At 43.4% G+C, this 23,670-nt stretch overlaps 1 protein-coding gene across 3 annotated transcripts in view; it reads right to left on the reverse strand.

The window, feature by feature from the left end:
- Sdk1 (sidekick cell adhesion molecule 1) overlaps positions 1-23,670 on the reverse strand; it is a 1,173,668-nt gene that overhangs the window by 525,257 nt on the left and 624,741 nt on the right. For all 3 annotated transcript variants that reach the window (XM_029555167.1, XM_029555165.1, XM_029555166.1), the window contains one exon: positions 10,662-10,795. In XM_029555167.1, the coding sequence (XP_029411027.1) occupies positions 10,662-10,795 (134 nt within the window). The remainder of the gene's footprint in view (positions 1-10,661; positions 10,796-23,670) is intronic.

Genomic DNA, 23,670 nt, shown 5'->3' on the forward strand with positions numbered 1-23,670 from the left:
AAATGAATACTTCTGTTCTATTTACTGACTCTGACTGGGTAAGTCTGCTTGGAGAGCCAATTCTCCTGAGTACTCACCTTGTTTCCTGGGTGGGGTTTACCCACTGGCAAAGTCCATAAGTTCCATGTCCTTGCCTGGGAACTAGGCGTGCCATGTACATCCATCTTGGAAACATCAGTGGGACAGACAGGTGTATCTTTCTTTATAACTTAGGTGGTGTCTGACCCAGTATTGCTGATAATGAAGCAATTGCTATATTATAAATTGTAAGTTGAGGGTGAGGAAATGGCTCCATCAGTAAAGCACTTGCCTGTGGAAGCACGAAGACCTGAATTTGAATCCCCATCTGTCTGTTATCCCAGTGCTAGGGAGGAAGAGAAAGGAGGATCCTTGGGGCTTCCTGGCCATACAGTCTAGCTGAATTGTCGAGTTCCAAGTTTAATGAGAGACAACGGCTTTAAAAAATATGGTGGAGAGTGATTGAGGAAGATACCCAACATCAGTTTCTGGCCTCCACATGCAGACATACATACATGCACACAGACACAAATTGTAAGTTAGTGTCATACTATTCTATCTGCAAACCCAGTCTCCAGTATTATATCCTACTTCACCCCTAAGCCATACCTGGGCTCACCATCCACCCAAACATCTTTCTATGGTGCTCAGGAGTGCTAAGCTAGCCACATAGTTGAGCATGCATGGCCAACATACACTGCCATTCAGACCCAGTATTCACGGGGAGGAATGTGGCCACCAAGACGGAAGGCTTCCTCCTTTAGAAAACAGTCACAGGCTTTCGAGGGTTCAGGTGCTGCAGGGCTCTCAGAGAATCCCCGGTGGAAGAGGCAGGCAGATGGGAACCCCCACTTCCACCTTGATTCCCTCAGGTGGCGTTCCTGGACACCAGAGCACACCTGCCTCCAGGGCACATGTGTTCTCCTTTACAGGAGTCACTAAGTTCTAGGGAGGCAGGGGACAGGGGAGTAACACATAAACCTTTTATTTTATATGTTTTGCCTGCATGTAAGTGTACCACGCACATGCAATGCCCATAGAAGCCAAAAGAGGGCATTGGATCCGCTGGAACTGGAGTTAACCATTGTCTGTTAGCTGCCCTGTGGGTGCTGGGAACCAAACAGGGTTATCTGCAAGAGCAGCCAGTGCTGTTAACTGCTAAGTCATCTCTCCAAGCCCCATAAACTTTTTTCTGAGTCCTCAAGTTTCCTGTTGACTGGGTCAGTGACCTTATGAATGGCTCAGTGACCTTGTAACTATTGTCAGCAACTTTGTGACTGTGTCAATGATCTCTAAATTTCATCCATACATCTCTTCACTCAAGTATCAGTGTTCTGGGCTGGGAAATAAGGTTGACTTAGAGCTTGAGGAACCAAGGAAGGAAAATACATGAGCACGCATCTCTGTGGTGCTCAAAGGAAGCCATGTCCTTCACCTTCCCAAGCCCTTGAAGGTTAACAGTGCACTTATTTAATAAATCATCATCAAATCTACAGATGTCCCAGAACAATTTTTTACTCCATGATCATCCAAAACCATGTTGAAAATGATGTATCTTTCCTACATTTCAGGTTGACACCTAAAATTTCTCATCATAAAATTTAAAGGAATGCAAATATAATTTCCAGTGTGTTTTAATATTCTGGCATATTTTAATAAAAATCAAACTATTTCAGCACCCCTTTCTATGTATTCAAAGGAATATAAATATTTGATAGAGCAGGTCTAAAGATACGATACACATCACACCGTTTAAAAATATATGAACATGCTCAAATTCTTCAGATACTTCACATCATTCCTTAGGTTTTCTTCTTGAACTTACATCTCTGTCCTTTTCATTCAGGGTTTTATCCCAATTTATTGTATTTGCTCACTCAATGTATTTTATTAATCACCATTGCTTCTCAAGTCATAAATAAATTTTTTAAATATTTTATTTATTTTTATTTTATGTGTATGCACGTATTGCCTGCACGTAAGTACACCTGTGTTGTGCAATGCCCACGGACGACAGAAGAGGCTGTCGGATCCTCTGGGACTGGAGTTATGGACAGTTTTTAGCTGCCATGTGGGTGCTGGGATTCAAACCTGGGTCTTCTGCAAGAACAGTCAGTGTTCTTAACTGCTGAGCCATCTCTCCAGACCAGATGTAAATAAATTTAAATTTCAACGAGGGACCATACCGACTTACCATTGATATTCAGTCAAGAAGTATGTTACAGAGGCTGGAGGATGGCTCAGTTGTTAGGAGCACTTGCTGCTCTTGTAGAAACCCTGGGTTCAGTTCCCAGCATCCCTGTTGGGCTTATAACCCGTCACTCCAGCTCCAGGAAATCCAGCACACTTTTCTGGCCTCCACAGGCACTTCATTCATGTGTGCACATACACATACTCATACATACACATATGCATAATTAAAAATAAAATAAACCTTAAATAAAAAGCGTATTAAAAATTTTGATAAGTAGTATATGAATTCTAAACACTGGAAATACTCTCTCACAGAAATGAATACTGAAGTTTAATCCTAATTCAAATCCTACCTTTATTTCATAGCAATGGCTGCTATGAAATTTTGTTCATGCAAAGTTACAGATGATGTGGTTATAGACTACTTCCCCATTCTTCAAACTTGCTCTGTGTTCTAAACAAAGGTCACATGGTAATTTAGCAATTAGGATAGATGAGTCTTTGTTCTAATAGTAAAACCTCTGCAGTCTCGGCACTCAGTGCACACAGCGGTATTTTAAAATCCAGTTCTGTAGGCGATCCCCAAGGAGCATTTTCTGAAGGTGCTGGTTTGGATCTCTGAACTGCTTCCATCTGTGCTTCCACAACCTCAGTATGGGTCTGGAGACCCATGTCCCAACAGGAAGGACCCTGAAGGGGATACCCAGGCTTCGAATGCCTGACCAGAAAGCTGCATACTACATTCCACTGACATGACCCAGCAATAAAGCTGGACATGCCTTCTTATTCATTCACTTATTCATTCATTCATTTGGTATTTATGTGTATGTTCATGTGTATGCATGTGTGTTCCTGTGTGTGAATGTGTATGCTGCAAATGCATGCTTCTGGAGGTCAGAAGCCAACTTTGGGTGCTGTTTCTCAGGAGACATATCTACTCTGTTAAGACTGTTAAGACAGGGTCTCTCATTGGTCTTGAGCTTGCCAATTCAACTAGATTGGCAGGCCAGAGAACACTAAGGACCTTCCTTGTCTCCATCTCCCTAGCACTGGGATACAAGCATGTGTTACCACACCCAGCTTTTTACCTGAGTGTCTGAGATCTGAACTCAGGTCCTCAAGCTTGCCTGGCAAGCACTTTACCAACTGAACCATCTTCTCAGCTCCATAAAGAATTGCCAATGCAACTTCAAATCAATGTTTTTCCTTTTTTGGTGGGGGGCTAGTGCTAGGGATTGAACGTAGGGTCTCACTCAGGCTAGGCAAATGCTCTACCACTGAACTATAGCCTCAGCATTACAGGTCTTTTTGTTGCTGTTGAAGTATTGGTGAGAGTCTTTTTTTAACTTCATTCACCAATCCATCCACCCATCTACCCACCCACCTACTCATTATCCATGCATCTACCCATCCACTCACTCTCCATCTATCCATCTACCCACCCATCCACACATCCATCCATCCATCCCATTTGGACTCAGAAACAAATATTTAAACTGTCATTTTAATTTATGTTCTAGCAGAAAATATAAATGGAATCCTATGTGATGATACCATTGATCATGCTGATCCTGCACATAAGCTATCCCAAGGGACTATCTAAAAAATTCTCATTTGTAAACAGGTGCATCAGGATGTTCTCATAGTCTGTATGCTTCTGAGACTCTCCAATGGGCTATAGCTTCACCTTTGCCAGAGAGAATCAGATTTATGGACTTCTATGTTTCATTTTAACTCAGTGAATTTTCATAGCATGGATAAGTAGATACAAAACTGTTCCTGGGAAGAGGCACCCCTTTGAGTTACTTGGAACACTAGCACAGATGAATTAGGATACACAGCAATGCTAATCCTGGTGGCTAGCATGAGCCATGTTAATAGGAAATACAATTCTCTGTAACCATACGCCATACGCATTTAGCTAAAACATTAAATATCAAGGCTAATCAAACCCCACTCCTGATACCAACTTATGTCCTAGTTAGGTTCCTCTATTGCTGTGTTAAACACCATGACCAAAAATCAACTTGGGAAGGAAAAGGTTTATTTCACCTGACAGTGCAGTCCATCATGGATGGAAGCCAGAGCAGGAACTCAAGGCAGGAACCTGGAGGCAGGAAGTGAAGCAGAGACCATGGAGGAATGGTGCTCACTGGCTTACTCCTCTGGCCTGTGCTCAGCCTGCTTTCTTATACGACCCAGGGCCACCTTCCCAGGGGTGGTACCACCCACACTGGGCTGGGCCCTCCCACATCACTCAACAATCAAGAAAATGGCTCACAGACATGCCAATCTGATAGAAGAAATTCCCAATTGAGGTTCAGTTGTCAAGCTGACAACTGAAGCTATATACCACACAAAGTATATACTGTACTCATCAATGAAACACCAAGATGGAATGAAACTGTCATGAGGAAGATACTGAGAGCACAATGAAATGTAGAATGAAGTGTCCACAATGCACCACATACTTGAAGGGACATAGATTCTCCACCTTTGTCTCTGTTGTATCACTGAATGTTTGTGACTTAAAAATAATTAGGTATTCCTGCACTGGGGGCCAATGATCAGGGCTTCTTTCTTTTTCCAAGCCAGGGTTTCATGTAGCCTAGGCTAGCTTTGAACTTTGCTATGTAGCTGAGGATATTCTTGAACTTCTGATCCTGGTTTTATGAGGTGCTGGGAATGGAACCCAGGGCTTTGTGCATGCTAGGCAAGCACTCTACCAACTGAGGCACATCGCCAGCCCTCAAGGCTTCTCTTTCTTTCTTTCTTTTTTTTTTCTTTTTAAAGAATTTATTTTATTTTTAATTACGTGTATGTGTATATCTGCGAGGGGGTTTGTGCAAGCGAGCACAGATGACTCAGAAGTCAAGAGGATGTCAGATCCTCTAGCTGGAGTTACAGGCAATTGTTAGCCACCCAATGTAGGTGTTGGGAGCTGAACTTGAGTTCTTTGCAAGAGCAGCTAGGGCTCTTAACCGCTGAGCAATCCCCTCTCCAGTCCCAACAGGGCTCAGGGGACCAGACCTTAGACTTGGCTCTGCTCATCAGGAGCTCCAGAAGGATGGGCCAATGCTTACCTGTGTTTCCTTAAGTACCTAGCTGAGCAGGTATAGTACTTGGGTACATAAATGCTGACCTCACTACATGGTACATGTCCTATTTATGTTTCTGAGCTTTCTGGCAGTCAAGCATTGTGCAGCTGCATTCTAAGTTCCTTACCCAGGATGTAGGACCCAACATCCCACAATTGGTTTTGAATCAAAGCTGTATTTTCAAAAGCTTCCCATTGCATTAGGAATCCAACCCACACCAGAGTCCATTCAAAGACTTACACCTGGTCCCTTTCATCCGTTTAAGGTTAAAGGCATGAGAAAAATAAGCTAGGATTTCATCGGGGCACAAAAAGCTATGTTTTACAGGGCAGTTCTCTGGCTGACTGTCTAAAGACATTATTCTTGGGGATCCACTTTCAACCAGTAACCATCTATGAGGTCTGCAGTTAAATTAGCATGATAGAGGACAAAAGAATGTTAAGTGGTCTTCAGAATTAAAAGCTGGGGTTTGTCAGCCTCAAGCAGGATCAGCCGAAATGATAGCCTATCTGGAAATGTTGTTTGAAGAGCAGACATTAAAATGAAAGAGGTGAAGAAAGCAGGAAGAAGAGAGGCAGTCCTTTCTGTTTTAATCTAGGCTTCATCCCTCACGGAGAATCTCATTACACTGGACATTTTGAATATTGGGTCAGAAGTGATGATGTGTCTAAAGTCTGCATGACTGCTTTTAAACAATGATTGATTAATCGCCATGCAGAACTCTTCTCCTCTCCTAACTGTAGGCTTTTTTCTTTTTGAAAAAGAAGAAACTCCCATCTGCAGATTAATTCAGTGTGGAAGATCAGATCCACAGAAGTTAACTCGATGTAAAATCTTCAAAACGAGAGGCCGAAGGAGGCTGACAGGTTTATAAAGCTTGCCTGGGTCTGACCTCAGAACAGAAATGTCTACCTTCAGGCAAGTTCAGCTCCATTCCTTTTCTGGTGTGCTCCTGAGCTGCGGGAGCCAGCGATGAAAAATTCATATGGGATGCTTCCCAGTCCCACTATGTCCTTGGAAGCTGCTGGATTCCTGGATTCCTGTCACATTAGAACTTCAAAGCCAGCCAGACCCTGAGAGGCAGAGAGATTGCTTTGGGAGCCTGGATGGAGAGTTCAGATCCCTCTCCTCCCAGACTGGAATACCTACATGGCCCATGCCATAATGTATCTTCCTAACCACATACTCAGGGATACATGTTGAGACATAATAACGCCATCCACTAAAAACACACAGGTACAGCAGGGAGCCCCATTAGAGGAACCATGTTTCACTTCTAATGTTCACGTGTTTTAAAAATTTATTTTTATCCTTACATTCTTTATCTTTCGCGTCCCATAAACTTCAAGTACAGAAAATATACAGCAACTGGGATTCGGGCCTTGGTGTGATTGGGAAAGTATTTGTCATGCAAACCTGAGGACCTGAGTTCAAATCTCCAGAACCCTCAAAAAGTTGGGCATGGGTACATATGTCTGTAACCCCAGTACTGGGAATGTAGAGAGAAGCTGGCCAGCCTAGCTAATCAGTGGTTTCCAGTCCAGCGAGAGCTCCTGTCTCTAAAAATAAGGTGGAGAGTGACTGAGGAAGACACCTGATGTCAACCTCTGGCCTCCATGTGTTCACACAGGAACAGGAACACACACACACACACACACACACACACAGGGGTTCTGAAAAGTTGTGTCCTCTTATTGTCAGGTGACAACACACCACTCATTTAGATGCAGAGACAAGGCTAGCTCTGGCCCTCCCTCCACTCCCACATTGTGCTGTCCTAGAGGGAACAAGAGAGAGGACCAATAATAATCCATTTTTAAACTTTATTTTAAATTGTGTGTGTGTGTGTGCATGCACCTGTGTATATGCACATGAGTGCCAGTGCCCATGGAGACCAGGGATGTCAGATCCCCTGGAGTTGGAATTACAGGCAATGGTGAGGCATCTGACATGGGTGCTGGGAATTGAACTTGGGTCCTCTGGAAGGGCAGTAGCACTCTTAACTGCTGAGCCATTTCTCCAGCCCTGATCATTCATTTTAAAATTAATTGCGGTGTGATTCACCAGAATTTAATTTTCAGCACTGGACCACCCCAGTCACAGTCACTGCCTGAAGGTCCCCTACCTTATTCTCCCGACATCCAGAGGAAAGAATGTATCTACACTAAATGATAATTGTAATGTCTTTCGATTCTTTAATTTAAAATTTAATTTTTAAATTTAAATTTTATTTTAACATTTTCATCCCTCTCATTTGGTATACTCACAAAAGCCTCCCTGAGGAAAGAACAAAAAAAACGCCTGAGGCTGCAGACGCGGCACACCTTGCCACAGTGTGAACAGCTTGGTGTGTAATGAATCCAAGGAGGGAATGGGCTCACCATGTGTCCTCATGGCCTCACGGGATGCTGCTTGCCAGTCCCATATCTTAGCTCCCACCCTTGTGGCATTCAGCACACACATAGTTAAATTTAAACACACATTCTAGAAGGGTTTGTGGATTGATCAAGACTTCTGATCTTTAGAAGTTTGCCAAATAGAACTTCTACTGGGAAAAATGCATAATTGGTTCCATTTAACATTTAGCTAAGTCCAGTGCGTCAGGGAAAGGTTCGCCTAAGAATTAAAAAAGGCCGTTTCCTCCACCTCCTTCCTTCCCACACTGAACCTGGTCTTGACGAAAGGCAGACACAGAAAGGAGCAGAATGCAGGGTTTCCTCCTAAGACAAGTCTATAGACCAACCTCACTACAGCTCAACTTTACATGTTTTCCTTGATGCCAATGAAAAGATAATATTTTACAAGGGATTGAGATATGAGTCCATTATTTATAATATTTATGAGCAGCTTCCTCTATACTTTTTGGTTAGGGTAGATCTGAAATTATTGCAAAAACATTTACATATTCCAATTATCTAACACCACAGTATTGCATTCGGATTGCAAAAACATTTACATATTCCAATTACCTAGCGCTACAGCTACAGTATTGTGTTCAGATGGCTATTTGCAAATGCACTGTTCTTTCTCTACTGGCTGTCAGAATAGCCTGTAAGAAACCAGTGCCAACGATGTTTCCTAGCTCTGGGATGGAAGTGTCGGGCCAACCAGAACTTTTGCAGAATCATTCCTCCCTGCTTCTTCTAACAGACTGAGGCCATTTCTTTATTTATGGCCCAGAATGCTACTGGCTTTGATTATCATCCTATTTGTATCACAATTCAGTGCTAAATCAGATTTGCTGAAAAGAATAAATGCCTCTGGTTGTACAACTCAGCAATCATTAACAATAATCACAAGTTCTGTGATAACAAGATCTCTGTCCCATGTTATCACTGTTGAAACCGCCTTGCTAAGTCATGTTCGTGTCTCCGACAGCTCTCGACAAAGGAGGTCCTTTCAATAGCAGAACATCACACATGGGATTCTGTGACCTCTCCACCTAATCGATGCGCATTAAAAGGGCTGACTAATCCTCAACGTGCTGGTGTATGGTCTAGGGAGAAGGAATCAGTTCCTCAGAATTAAGGAGGCTCTGAGAGGCAAGAGGGATGACTGAGTCAGTAAGTGCTTGCTGTGCAAGCAGGAGGACTTAAGTTTGATCCTCCAGAATCCACTTAAAAAGGGTGGGCAGTGCAGTAGGATCTGTAATTCCAGCACTGGGGAGGCAGAGACAGGAAGAGCCCTTAGGGCCTGTGACCAGTCAGTCTGGCTACATCAGTGAGCTTCAGGTTCGTTGAGAGACCTTGGCTCAAAAAATAAGGTGGAAAAGGGCTGGGGGTGGGGGTCAGGGTGCTTTCTGTGCAACTATGCAGACCTGAGTTCACATCCCCAGCACCCAAGTAAAGCTGGATGTGGTTAAATGCATCCATAACCCCAGTGCTATTGTGGGGAGGGGAGGAGGGGTGGAGACAGGAGGACTGTTGGGGCTTGCCTGCTGCAGGATCAGTTGAGAGACTCTAGCTCAAGAGAATAAGGTGGAGGAACTGGAGAGATGGCTCAAATGCTAACAGCACTGGCTGCTCTTGCAGAGGACCCAGATTTAGTTCCCAGCACCCATATGGTGGCTAACAACCATCTGTAGCTCCAGTTCCAGGGGATCCAACACCCTCTTCTGCCTCCACAGACATTGCACGCATGTGGTGCAGTTACATATATGCAGGCAAAACACTCATACTCATAACATAAAATTAAATAATTTTTAAAAAGAGATTAAGGTAGAGAGTGATAGAGCAGGATGCTGGCATCCTCCTCTGGCCTCTGTACCTGTGAGCACAGGCATGTGTTCCCCGTACATGTGCAGATACACTGCACACAAATGTTCATACCCATACATCACAAAACTTTTAATAAAAGTGGAGAGTGGTTGAGGAAGACAGGGAACATCAATCTCTGGCCTCCTCCATACAGGTACACATACACATATATGAACATATACACATATACACACATACATATATACAAACATATACACATATATACATATACACATATACACACATACACATATACAAACTTTATATGCTGCACAGCAGAGTCTCACAGATCACTCACCACGATGTGGTAGGCACATGAGGACACACTCCCTTAATCCAAAGATGTCAACATACAGTGGTTACCACAGACATTTCCACTTTGAATCCTACCCTACCTAGTAAGCACTTGTCCTGAAATACAAGGCAAAGCGAGCACTAGCACCCTGCCAGCATGTTTCAAATAGCCCAAAGCAGAAAAATGCTCCCTCAAGGTGTTTTCAGGAAGATGAAATCCACTACTGCCCAGTCAGATCAATACAACCTCCTCCCATGTGATGCGATCATATTCTGAAATTTGTCTTCCACCAAGGTCCCCCAACATTTTTCCAGCATTCCACAGAACAACAAACCACCAACGATTAAAAATACACGTCTGGGGCTGGAGAGATGGCTCAGTGGTTAAAAGCACTGGCTGCTCTTGCAGAGGACCCAGGTTCAGTTCCTGGGTCCTAAGTTCACCGACATGGAGGCTAACAACAATCCAGAACTCCAGTTCCAGGGGATCCAACACCCTCTTCTGACCTCCATGGGCATTGCACACATGTGGTGCACTTACATATATACAGGTAATATACTCATATACATAAAATTAAAATAAACAAATTTTTAAAAATACAAAATTCATCTTGTTTGCAGCTCATTCAAAGGAATCAATGGCTCTGAAGCTCTTTAAACGATCAACAATGGATCAGTATTAAGCCATAAACTACACCAGAGGGAGAAGACTCATTGTAAAATGTCCCACCAGATGGTGGTTATTAATTAATGCAAGATTTTCATTTCTTTCAGAAATATCAGTTGGAATTTCAAAACTCACGTGCTACACTCAGATGGATGAAAGGACTTGTCTTATTCTCTCCATTCCTCTCATTCACAGCCTGCACGTAGTAAGCCCCCGAGTCACTTGCTGTTGTGGCAAGGATCACAAGCTGATTCTCCAGCGTGATGGCTCTGTTTCAGAGAGGCAGACATGGTCAAGGACACTCCAGGGAACATCTTGTTTGTAATAGAGAATTAACTCATCAGGCCAACTACACAGTAATGTTTAGAGTTTTAAAAAGACCTAAACATGGGCTGGAGAGACAGCTCAGTCAGTTCACTAGCACCCTTGCAAGTACTTGCCTTGTAAGCATGAGGACCTGAGTTTGACCCCAGGTCCCAGGTAAAACAGCTGAGTACTGAGGATGTTTGAAAAAGTCATATGGAAACCTATTATAAGTTTCATATATATGAGTTTGACTGAAGTTACTGCACACAGGATTATGCTCACTCCAGAAGCCATAGGTTGCCAGATAAAAGCCCAGTGCCAGGTGTGGGATGTCTCCCTTCAAACTGTTGTTTAGAATTATTCTGAGACCCCCCTAAACAATCCAGGCTATTGCCACAGGTCTTGGTTGCCCCACCAGGACTTGATGGTAAGACCCTATTTCTGAAGACAACACACACATTGGTCACAGGACATGGAGAAATTAAGTCTTTACTGATCATGAAGCTTCCTCCCTGCTGGCTAACTCTCATAGTACTGTAAGGTGCTAAGCAGACTACTTGGGGGAAAAGGTCAACAACATCTTACTCAGCTGTGAACCCTATGAATAATGACTGGTGTGGCAAGGTTCACGGGTGTAACAGTGGCATAAATGTTATGGGGGTAACCAAAAATGGATACAGTATCAAATGCCTTCTAAATTTGTATCTCCCTACCTATAGATTAATGGAGCTCTCAGACCTTATCAGAGAAGTTTCCTTCTGCAGTGGATGGTGGTTAATGTAAAAACTCAAAACTTGTCATAGTGCAGAGAGTAAATGTTAGTGGTAAGCTTAGTCACAAATGTGGCATCTATAACACACACACACACACACACACACACACACACACACACGACTCAGGGACCATCTCAGAAGAGGGAACAGATTGTAAGAGCCAGAGGTCAGGAAGGACCAGAGCAGAACAGTGTCTTCTGAACATAACAGGACCACTGCATTCATGTACTCATATCAGCTGTGGTTGCTTGGACAAGACCTGCACAAGATTAAGCCAGTCAACATTCCAACATGGAGTAGGAAGAGGTTTATGAGTCCCCACCCTTAACTGAAGAGATGTGGACAGTTGGTGGCTTCTGGAGTAGGGAAATGTCAGTTTTCTTAAACGGTGTGGCTTCTGGTAGGTCAACTCCACTCCAGTGGATGGTCCCACATTCAGGTGTTTATGGGTAGTACAAATTGTAGTCAATGAAATAAAAATAAAAGAACACAGGGAATTGGGGAATGTAGGGAGGTGGGAGTGAATCTAGAAGGACTTAAGGGGATCAATGGGGTGAATTTGATCAAAATATGCTATATGAAATTCTCAAATTAATAAAAATATTAAAAAAGAAGCTGGGTGTGATGCATTCTCGTAATCCCAGTGCTAGAGAGAGAAGCAAGCAGACTCTTGGGACTCACTGGCCAACCAACTTAGCCTACTTGGTGAGTTCTAGGCCAATGAGAGACCATGTCTCAAACACAAGGTAGCCAGTGCCTGAGGGATGAGAGCTGAAGTTGATCTCTGGCCTCCACATGCATGTGCACACATGTGAACCTGCATACATGCAAAAGAAAAAAGAAAAACAAAGACCTGGACAGACAAAAGCAATCCACAGTCAACTTGTGGCTGTGCCTCCTCAGGTCAGGTGGGCACCCTGTAGTCTGATCACACATGCTGGGTGTGATGCATCCAAACCAGCCCTAGGAGAAAGATGGCATAAGCAGCATATACTTCTAGAGATGATTAAAACAGAGGCTCTGGGAAGCTCAGGATAATGTCTGTTCCAGAGAAGGCTATCTGACCAAGCTGTGGTCACAACCTAGAGGGCTGGACAACCAAAATTTGGCCCAGGGCAAGTGAATATCTTGTGCTCTTTGTCACCCTGGGAGCCTCACAGAGCTTTGTCTATCTCTTTTTATACTGGGGCAGAAGGAAAGGTACCGTTAAACATAGTACCAACCCCTTCCATTTAAATTCTCCTCTCCTCATTAATCTGGGGCACTCACTCCTTATCTGTGCTCTCAGTCTGTCCTAAGTCAGTAGAGGAACAAGTAGACAACTAGGCAAGTCCAACCTTTGACACTCCACAGGATGCTGTCATCTACATGCTTGAGAGCTACGCAACTGAGTTGCAAAGAAAAAAATTGTATAAAGATAATACTGTAACTAAATTTCTGATTTTGTGGTGGGCCAATCAATCTGTAGCTATTTTGGTTCTCAGACTTGGACATTTGTGAATTCATGATCAAATGCAGGCAAGGAATCTGATGCTCACTTGATCCACACACCCTTTCTCTGAGCCCTCATTGCCTGCCAAGGTCACAGAGAAACAGCCAGAGACAGAATGAGGCCTTCTCCCTGATAGATGACTCTTTTTTTTCTTGTTACTCTCATTAAATACTCTGACAATAGCAACTTAAGGGAGAACGGATTTATTCTGGCTCACAGTACATCGTGGGAAGTCAGGGCAACAGGAGATTGAAGCAAGTGATCACATCACATCCATGATTAGGAAACAGAGTGATGAATGCTGGTGCTCAGTTCTCTTCCTCCACCTGTACAGTCCAGGACCCCAGCCAGGGAATGGTGCTACCCATAGTGGGGTCTTCCCACCTTAATGAATGCAATTAGGATAATCTCCCACAGGTACAACTAGAGGCCTTTCTCCTAGATAATTCTCAATTCTGTCAAGCTGACCATGAACAATAACCATCACACCACCATAAGGATTTCTCATCCTGTCATTTATTTAGAAAGGAGGATGCTAATGAAGTTATAACATCCATAAACTCAGGCTGCTTTTCACTGAAAGATTTGTATCCTTTGCTCCCGCCAAGCACTGGTTTACCTCTGGCTAGGCTAAAGGGACAAGTAGGGAGGTAGAATTTATTTAAAAAATTGGCTGGGGAGATGACCCACTGGATAAAAGTGCTTGTCACACAGCATGAGAACCTGAGTTCAATCCTCAGCACTCAAGTAGAAATCTGGACTTGATAGTGTTTGTAATCCCAGTGCTAAGAAGAAGGATATAAATGGATCCTTGGGGCTCACTAGCCAGTCTGCCTAGCTTAATCCACAAGGCTAAGTCCCAGTGAGAGATCCTGTCTCAAAAGAAAAGGCAGGCAGCAGGCAGGGTGTACACATCTTTAATCCTAGCACTGGGGGTGGGGGGGGGAGCAGAAGCACGCAGATCTATGTGAATCCCACGCCAGCCTGGTCTACATAGTGAGTTTCAGGACAACCAAGGCTGACCTCTGGCCTCCACATTCATACACACATACACACACACACACACACACACACACACACACACACACACTCTGCAAAAGTTTGATGCAGCCTGAGCTGCAGCTCTTTCTAAACCTCACAGGCATGTGCCCTGGGCTCGGAAGGGCCTGCTTGCTTGTTGAGAACTTCCAGGGTCTGGTGGTCACACAAATGCATCAATATCTCCTGAGGAGTTGAAGGTAATCATCTTTTCCTTCCTGTTACCTTTTGAGGAGCTTTTTCCAAAAACTCTTGGTTTTTATCTACGACATAAAATTATCTTAACGAGTGATTGCCCACTAGGGGCTCCAGCAGGGCATATTGCATTAACTTATTTCATGTCTCATTTAAGAAAATTTCCCTATTAGGAAGTTTTCAATTTTTAGTTCCATAAAAATATTTCAAAAAGAATTTTACTATAATTATTTATGACTCCTTTATAGATTCTTTTATAGAACCACAGAAATTGTTCCACTTTATTTTAGTATATGTAACACTGGCACCTAAAATTAAATATGAATATTTACTACACATGAAGTTACACACTTAATAGTATAATTTTTAAATTGAATATATAACTTTTTGCTTTAACATCTGATTTTTGCCACAGTAATTTCAAATACACCTATTATTTCTTAGAATTAATCTTTTTAAATGCCCGTTACTTCTCAATATTATTTACCACAATGTTTCAAGGGTACTGCAAATTAAAAAGTACCTACAAAATAAAAACATTAAGTTTTACATCTATTAAGGTTTGTATCTGAAAGCTTCTTTTTAGTCTTTAATTTCTATGCATGTTCAAGTCAAAATTAAAAACAAAGTTCTTATTAATTGTTAACAAAAAGACACCACAAAACACTGGATATTTAAAGGGGAAAAAGAAGTTCCCCAGAAGACTTTTCCCTTCTTCTCTGTCTAAGCCTTTCTGAATGGAGCATTTACACAAAAAACCAAATTTCTAAGATAAAAATAAAATTATATACAACTATCCATCTAAATGTGAAGTCCTGATGCCTGCTACATTTCTTACATGTGTACATATATGTGTATGTGTGTGTACATGTGTGTAGAGGGGTAGGTGCATATGTATACGGGGATGTGTGCATATATGGGGTTAGGAATGGGTGCATATAAATATGTGTGCATGTGTCGGTCTGTATGGGTGTGGGTGTACGTGTATGTGTGTGTGCATGTGGGTATAGATGTGTGTGCATGTCCCTGTGTATGTGGACATATATGGGTGAGTGTGGAGGGGTATGTATGGATGTGTGTGTATGTGTGTAGGTCTGTATGGGTGTGAGTTGGTGTGTGTACATATATGTGTATGCATGAATGTGTGTTCATGTGTCTATCTGTATGGGTGTATGCATATGTGCATGTGTGTGTGGGTGCATGGATGTGTGTGCATGTGCGGGGGGGAATTCTGTATGTATGTGTACATGTAGGGGTGTGCACGTATGTGTGCATTTGTATATATGAGGGGTGTGTGGACATGTGTGTGAGTATGTACATATGGGTGTGTGAGCATGTATGTGTATATGTGTGCATGTGTATATGGGTATGTGTGCATATGAGCATGTATATGTGTGTGAATATGGGCGTGTGTGCATGTGTGTGCATATGAATGCAATTGTGTATGTGGTGTGGTATGTACATGTTTGTGTGGGTATGTGCAGATGTATAGGGGGTCTGTACATGTTGATGTGAAGGTCAGAGGTTGATGTAACGTGTCTTCCTCAGATCCCATCCACCTCATGTTTTGAACAAGGTCTTTCACTGAACCTAGAGCTTATTGACTAAGCCAACAAGCCCCAGGGATCCTCCTGTCTCTCTACCTACTCCCAGCACTGAGATTACAGATGTGTTCCACCATATCTAGCTTTTCACATGGGTTCTGAGGATACAACTCAGGTCCTCATGCAGGGGCAGCAAGCACTTCACTGGCTGAGCCACCTGCCCAGTACACCTGCTTTGATACTTTAATAAGAGAAACAAGTTCTAGTGACAGGGGGACACGCCTGCAGCTGCTGGCTTTGTCTTGTAGCCACACCTCCCTCAACACCTGCATTTCTCAGGGCCAGAGCTGAATGGTTCCAGGTACTTGATGGTGGTCATGTGCTATCCACCTTGGGTTATTGAGACAGGATCTCTGACTGGCCTGGAACTAACTCATTCAGGTACACAGCCTGTCCAGTGAGTCCCAGGGATCCTCATGTCTCTACCACCAAATGCTGGGATTGGAAATGTACTGAGTCATCTCCCTAGCCCCAGTACTGAGGTTCTTGATAAGCTGTGGGGTCCACAAGCCACCCATCTTGTAGCCCATCCTACCTGTCCTAGTTGGCTTTAACTGTCAACTTAACACAGCCTAGAGTCATCTGAAAAGGGAGGGACTCAGATCAGGTTGGTCTGGGGGGGATTGTATTGACTGCTAATTGATGTAGGTGGGCTCATTCCAATGTGAGTGGCACCATTCCTGGGCTATATAAGACAGATAAGCATAGGCCTGTAAGCAAACCAGCAAGCAGCACTCCTCAGTGGTTTCTGCTTCACATTCCTGCTTGAGTTCCTTCCCTGCCTCCTCTTAATTATATACTGTGCCCTGTAAGTTGAAATATATCCTGTCCCCATCTGAGGTGCTTTTGGCCATGCATGGTATTTGTCATAGCAACAGAATGAGACCTGGACACTATTTCTACACTGCCTGCTCCATAAGGTAACACACATCACTGAAATCTAACATGATTACCTTTGAATTGCTTACTACAGGTTACTACAGGTGGATAGTGTGTGGATACAGATTCAAAACAGGGTCTTATGCAATAGCATCCATTCAGGTTTGCAAACCCTGGGCTATATGCATGTAGCAGAATCTTAGGACATCTCCCCCGCCCCCTTTTTTTAAGTCATTTGAGACAAGATCTCCCTGTAGCTAACAGCTGCTCTGGCACTTACTATATTACTATGGAGACCAGGCTGGCCTTGAGCTCACAGAGATCCGCCTGCCTCTGCCTCCCAAGTCCTGGGACCAAAGGTGTGCACCACTACTCCTGGCTGAAGCCATCTCTTTATATGTGCAGACATAAATGCAACTGCAGTTAGCCTGTAAGTGATAAGAGTGCAAGTCATAGCCTTTAGGATCCTGCATTTTAAGGTATTTTCCAATCTCTATAATAAGCATGCATATCACTTGTATTATGAGAAGAACGATGCTCAAAAAGAGGGTAGAAGGTATCCTCAGAGATTATGGGAGCGAAGTTTAATACCTTGCCTGTAATAGGAACAACTTGGCTTTATTATAACATAACTCCACAGAACTCATTTAAAACTTGCATTGACTTTGCAGGAAAATTACAGTGTTCAGCCAGAAAGATTTTCCCTTAACTTTACTGGAATAAATGTATGTGTTTTTTTAATTAAATTATGTTTTTAGTCTTCTTCCACCTTCATTCTACATTTAAAGATGAAGCCTTACAATTCTAACTTCTAATTCCATGGGTTAGTAATAAAAGTAATGGGGGGGGCAGGTAATCAGTCTAGCATGGGCAAAATGAGCCAGAGCTGAGGGAACTAAAATGCTGGGTTTATAAAGAGCAAGTTAGAGGGTCACGTAGGCACCAACTATAACTGTAGGGAAGGTTCTCACAAGTCAGAAACCAATTCATCATCCTTAACAGACAAGACCCAGTGACAAAGACAACATTGCAGTCTTGTAAAGGGTGACAATTTCCAACAGGCACTTCCCAAGAGCCTCTGGTCATTTTTGATCCTAGCACGTTGGGGAAGCATCAGACAAAATAATAATTCTCTATTTCAGAAAAGATGAAACAAGAGGTGGAGAGGTGCTCCCTGAGGTCTCTGACCATGAGTGTGGATCAAAATATCCTTCAAGGGGCTGACAATGTGGTTCAGTTGGTAGAGTGCTTGTGTACTATGCTCGAGGTCCTGGGTTCCATTCCCAGTACCATATCAACCAATATTGGTGACCCACACCTGTAATCCCAGCATTCAGGAGATGGAGACAAGACGATCAGAAATTCAAAGCCATCTTTGGTTACAAGGTGAGTTCTAGACAAGCCTGGGCTATATGAGACTCCATCTCAATAAAATAAAACATAACAAAACAAAGCAAAAATTCATTGGAGAAAAATTCCCTTAAAAGTGGATAAGCTGGTGTCCAAGAGGGCCTTTTTGTGCAGGAATCTACAGCTGCACTTCCTGCTGCCCTTGTCAGGCTCCAAGGGATGCCAGGATTCACTCGCCTTAAGAGATCACCTGTTTCGGGGAAGTGATATTGATGCAGTAATCCTAGAAGCTCTGGATTTATGGTTCATGAAAACAGCCCAGTGAGCTCCTTATAGGCTCCTGAAGACTGGGAAGGAAAAAGAAGGACCCACATTTGCCTTGAATACCATGGCAAACAGAACTAAACACCTTCATTCACAATTCAGAGAGCAACTATTTGGGTTCCCAGGGCTGGCTCTGAGGGTAACTGGTATTAACCAGAACCAAGCACACATAGCTTGCACTCCACAGACCTTGAACTGGGCTAGGTATATGTGTTGAAAGGTCATCGGAAGCACTTTTATCATCTTTCCTAGGGAAAGTTTGTGGGGTAATGGGAGGGAGCTCTAGGGATGTGATAAAGTGTTTTCAAACCTATAATATCCTTTGGCTTCCATAAAATGATCAATTATCTTTGGTTATCAATAAGTACATTGATTGACTGATTGATTTAAGTTATAAGTGTGTAGATGTTTCTGTGTGAGTGCATGTAGAGGCCAGAGGTGGGTTCTTCAGATATTCAGCATGGTACTTTGCCTACAACTCACCAATTTGGCTAGACTTGCTGCCCTTCTAACCCCAGGGGTCTGCCTGTCTCCACCTCCCAAGAGCTGGGATTACACTTGCACAACTGCACACCACCACCGTACTTGGCTTTTTAATTTTTATTTTTTTCCTTTGAGACAGTCTTACTATGTAGCTCTGGTCAGCCTGAAACTCTCCATGTAGACCAGGCTAGCCTTGAACTCACAGAGATCTCTCTGTCTCTGGCTCCCAAGTGCTGGGATTAAAGGTGTGCACCACCATGCCCTGCCACACCTGGCTTTTTTAATGTGTGTTCTGCGGATTGTACTCGGTACCTCATGCTTTACCAATAGAGCTGCCTCTAGCTCTCAATAAGTATTTTGATCTTGGACACTTTCAGACACAAACATGGCTGGTATTATAAGCATTGTTTTATAGTTTATGATGAAAATGTGATAGTGTCCAGTAAAATAAGAACTTTAGCCATGGAGTATGAAAGTATCCGAACCTGCAGTTTTACCATTACAAATGTTAAAGTACTAAATGATTAGTTTTTGTTTTGATTTGATTTTTTTGAGCCCTAGCTAGCTTGGAACTTTCTAGGTAGACCAGACTGACCTCCATCTCACAAAGAGTGCTTGCATTAAAGGCATGTGCCACCATGCCCAGTTAATTGATTAGGTTCAACTGACATTCAAGTACTTAAAAGAAAACAGCTTGAGAAAAATGCAAAACACTGGTTCTTAAACCCTTTAAAAAAACCTGAAACATTGGAAATTGTCTCCATTTTAACTAAATGACTATTTAATGGGTTGGTTCCAAGGCTGAGTGTTCTAAGTGTGATTTGGATCTCTAGAACCACAGTGTAATAGCAAGTTCAACGAAGCTGGTTTCAGAATTGATGAACTTGCCTTGGTTGTATAATTACAAGAACTAAAATTGCTTCCAAGTAGCTTTGGCAATTGTGAGTTCCTGGATCCTGGATAAATACTATGGCACTAGAGTGACATGTTTACTTAGCTAAGAGGCAAATACTTGCTGCCAATCATTGGCTCTGAGTGGAAGAAGAACATTGCAAAAAGCAAGCGCAAGGTTGCCTAGACTATCCCAGCGAGGGGCTGGAGTTGTGCCTTAGCTGCAGAGTGCTTGCCTAGAATCCCCCAGTGAAGGGCTAGGGACATGGCTCAGCAGTAGAGCATTTACCTAGAATCCCCCAGTGAGGGACTAGGGGCATGCCTTAGCTGCAGAGTGCTTGTCTAGACTCCCCCAGTGAGGGGCTAGGGGCATGGCTCAGTGGTAGAACCCCCTAGTGAGGTGCTAGGGGGTGTGGCTCTGGTTATAAAGTATGTGCCTGGCACACACAGGCCCTAGGTCCCATCCCTCGTGTCCACAGGGATGCTAGCTGAGAAGGGCACCAGTATATCTAAGAGCAGTGGTTCTTCATGAAAACATACAGTACTTCTCAGTGGGGAAGACTCTCATAAGAAGAAACGCCCCCTGATTTGTTGTGGCATGGGGAGCATCCTTTGGATATCAGTGATCACAACAGGAAGCTCAACCACAGATTCCCCAGTAAGTGGTTATTCCTTGCAAAACCTTTCCATGTATCTAGGCTGGGGTCCTTTTCTATGGCAGGCATAGCTCATTTTATAACAGCAAGAATATGGAAAACAGACAATTACACTTATATGAATTAATCTCTACCCAATTCTATCAACTCTCTAGTTATAGAAGCCAATGAAAGTAAATAATGGGGAGGAATTTCTGAAATGGTTACTCCCTTAAAACCCTTTGGCTCTGAAGTGTATTCAGATACATGTGTTGTTTTATCTACAATGGCCCATACTTTTCAAGCACGGATCCTGAAACTTCGTATTTAATCACTAACTATGTTAAATGAAAGAAAAGCAAAGGCCCTTTTCAAGCATTCATATTCAGAGATTTGCTCTGACTATTCCTTTCTGAGCTGGCAACTACATTTTAGTACCTAAGCAAGGAGAGAAGCGCGCATACTATGTTCACAACACTTCCCAGGGAAGGTACATTGAGGAGGGCTGGGAAGATGGCTCACTTGGTCAGCATCTCAGGACCTTACTTGACTTCAGCTGCACACATACTCTTTCCCAACAATGCACAGCAAGCATGAGGACCCGAGCTTGATCTGTGGGATTCATGTAAAAAAATCTGGGTGTGTGGCAGAACATGATGCCTGTAATCCCAGCACTGAGAAGGCAGAGACAGGATCCCTGGGGCTTGCTGGTCAGTCAGTCCAGCTGACTCAGGGGGCCCAGGTTCAGTGAAAAGCCCTACCTCAAAAAATAATTGAGAAAGACACTTAACATATAACTCTGGCCTCCATAGGTATGTGGCACACATGTGCCTATGTTCATGTACACACACACAAAAGAGGTGCGCACGCACACACACACACACACACACACACACACACACACACAAGGCACACTGGGAACTTCAGTCATTGAACTCAACGAGATTTCTCCCTTGGTGAAGAAGGCCAAAGGTGCAAAGAGATAAACGATGTTCATGTGTGTGAAGCTGGTTTGTGTATTCTGTAGAATGTACAGGAATAGGAAAGCCTCACATGAAGCCACCCCATCACAATCCATGCAGGGTTCTAGTTAGCTTTCTGTTGCTGTGATAAAATACCATGACCAAAAGCAACTTGAGGAGTTTTTTTTTTCTTTTTTTTCAATCTTACAACTCTTAGGTCACAGTCCATCATTGGGGGAAGTTGGGGCAGGAACTGAAGCAGAGACCATGGAAGAACACTGCTTACTTGCCTGCTCCTCCTGGCTTGCTCAGTTACCTTTCTTATACAGCCCAGACCCATTTGCCTAGGGATGGCACTGCCCACAGCGGGCTGGGCCCCCCTTCATCAATTAGCAATAATAAAATGCTTCACAGATTGATCCATAGGCCAGTCTGATAGAGAAAAGTTCTCACTTGAGGTTCCCTCTTCTCAGGTGACTCTAGTCTGTGTGAAGTTGACAAAAACTACCCAGCACAGCAGGTCTGGCCCCAACTACCTATTTAGAGTAGCAGTGAATGTAAAATCTAGACAGTTCTCTAACCTGGAAGACAGTAACAGTTCACAATGAGATGCCCACCTCTTCAGGTGACATGGGAAGACATCCTCATGTCTGCTGACCCACCAACCCTCAGGGGGAGGGCAGAGTACCCAACATGGGCTTGGCCTAGAGGCAGACAAACGTAGGGACATTTCAGTATCACAGGACCCTGCTTGGTTTCTAATACACACAGATCTTTTCCTAACAAAACACTTATCAACCTGGGACTCCCCCCTACCTGCGTCAAGCTATGCACAATCCCCTCTCTAAACAATGTTGCTAGCCACTCTGACCTATGGCTCCCTGCAACCCTTAGTAACTCCCTTTTTGTGCCCAAACACATCCTGGAACATACTCTAGAACTACAGACAATGGACAGATGCAGCCTGTACTGATTTGGGGTGTGCATATTCAAGAAGGTAAACTGTGTCCTCTGAGTGAACTTTTAGGGGAAAAAAACCCCTATTTATCATCTTATGCCTATGCATGATTGGATGTGCATATGATTATAATCAGATGCACCGTGGGAAAAGGCATGTGCATGTATAATGACTTACCTAACCTAAGTCTGTCAATCAAAAACAGAAAACCAATACCTCCCAGCACCCACTGATCTTTGTGGATCATTAGACCTAGGAGCTTTCCTAGACCTGCCTTGATAAAGGCATCTCTCAACTCTGGGTAGAGAAGCTTCCTTATGCAGCAGAGAACATGCTGACCAACATGCAAAGAATAAGAGGCTGCAGACTGCTTCTCCATGAATAGGATGCCTTTATTAAACTTCTGCCTCCCAAGGATTAGGGATCATTGAAGAAGAAGGGGTGGGAAGACTGTAAAAGTCAAAAGAGGTGGGTGACCACAAGGAAACAGTTTTCCAGACAGCTGGGTAGTTACTCATAAAAACTCCCAGAAATGCTAACAGCATGTTCAAGTCACACTTAAGCTCAGTGCAGACAAAATCCCAGCACAGATGTAGGGAAGTGAGTAAGAAACTCCAAGCCTATCTGAGGATCCGACGACTGCTGGGAAGGGAGAGTCAGTCTCATTTAAGAGTGAGACTCCAGTGGATGGACCCACACAGAAGGGTATTTAGGACAAAAACCTGGACTCTATAGACCTTAATACACACACACACACACACACACACACACACACACACACAATTAGGATACAGGAAATTTGGTGGGGGGGCAGTAAGGTGAGATGCAGATACAGACAGGGATCTAAATATAGTATATGAAATTGGAATAAATTCAGTAAGATAAAGAAAAAGCAAAATAAAACAGAAATCCACCTTCACCCATAGCAACCAACTCTCCTCCTAGACCCAGGAACGTCAGTCCAAGGAAGTCCCAGCTCTGGGCGCCTGCTTGCTCAGAGCTCTCTGCTCCTGTGCAGCGAGGGTGTCCACTGCACTTTGCTTTCCTTTGAATAAAATCCTTGCTACTTTGTTATTTGTACTCAGTTCTTCGATTCTTTAAACAGGATGCCATGAACATGGATGCACCCAATCTGGACAGAGACCACCAGTAATAGTCTGGGGTCTCTATGACTCTTTCCCAGAAGTATGAGTTCAGGGTGAGTGTCCCAGTCAGGGTAGCCCACAGTGCAGAGAGGAACCTCAGGGGCCACTG

The sequence above is a fragment of the Nannospalax galili genome, unplaced genomic scaffold (genome assembly GCF_000622305.1).
Source record: "Nannospalax galili isolate Female #2095 unplaced genomic scaffold, S.galili_v1.0 scaffold664, whole genome shotgun sequence".
NCBI classification, from domain to species: domain Eukaryota; kingdom Metazoa; phylum Chordata; class Mammalia; order Rodentia; family Spalacidae; genus Nannospalax; species Nannospalax galili.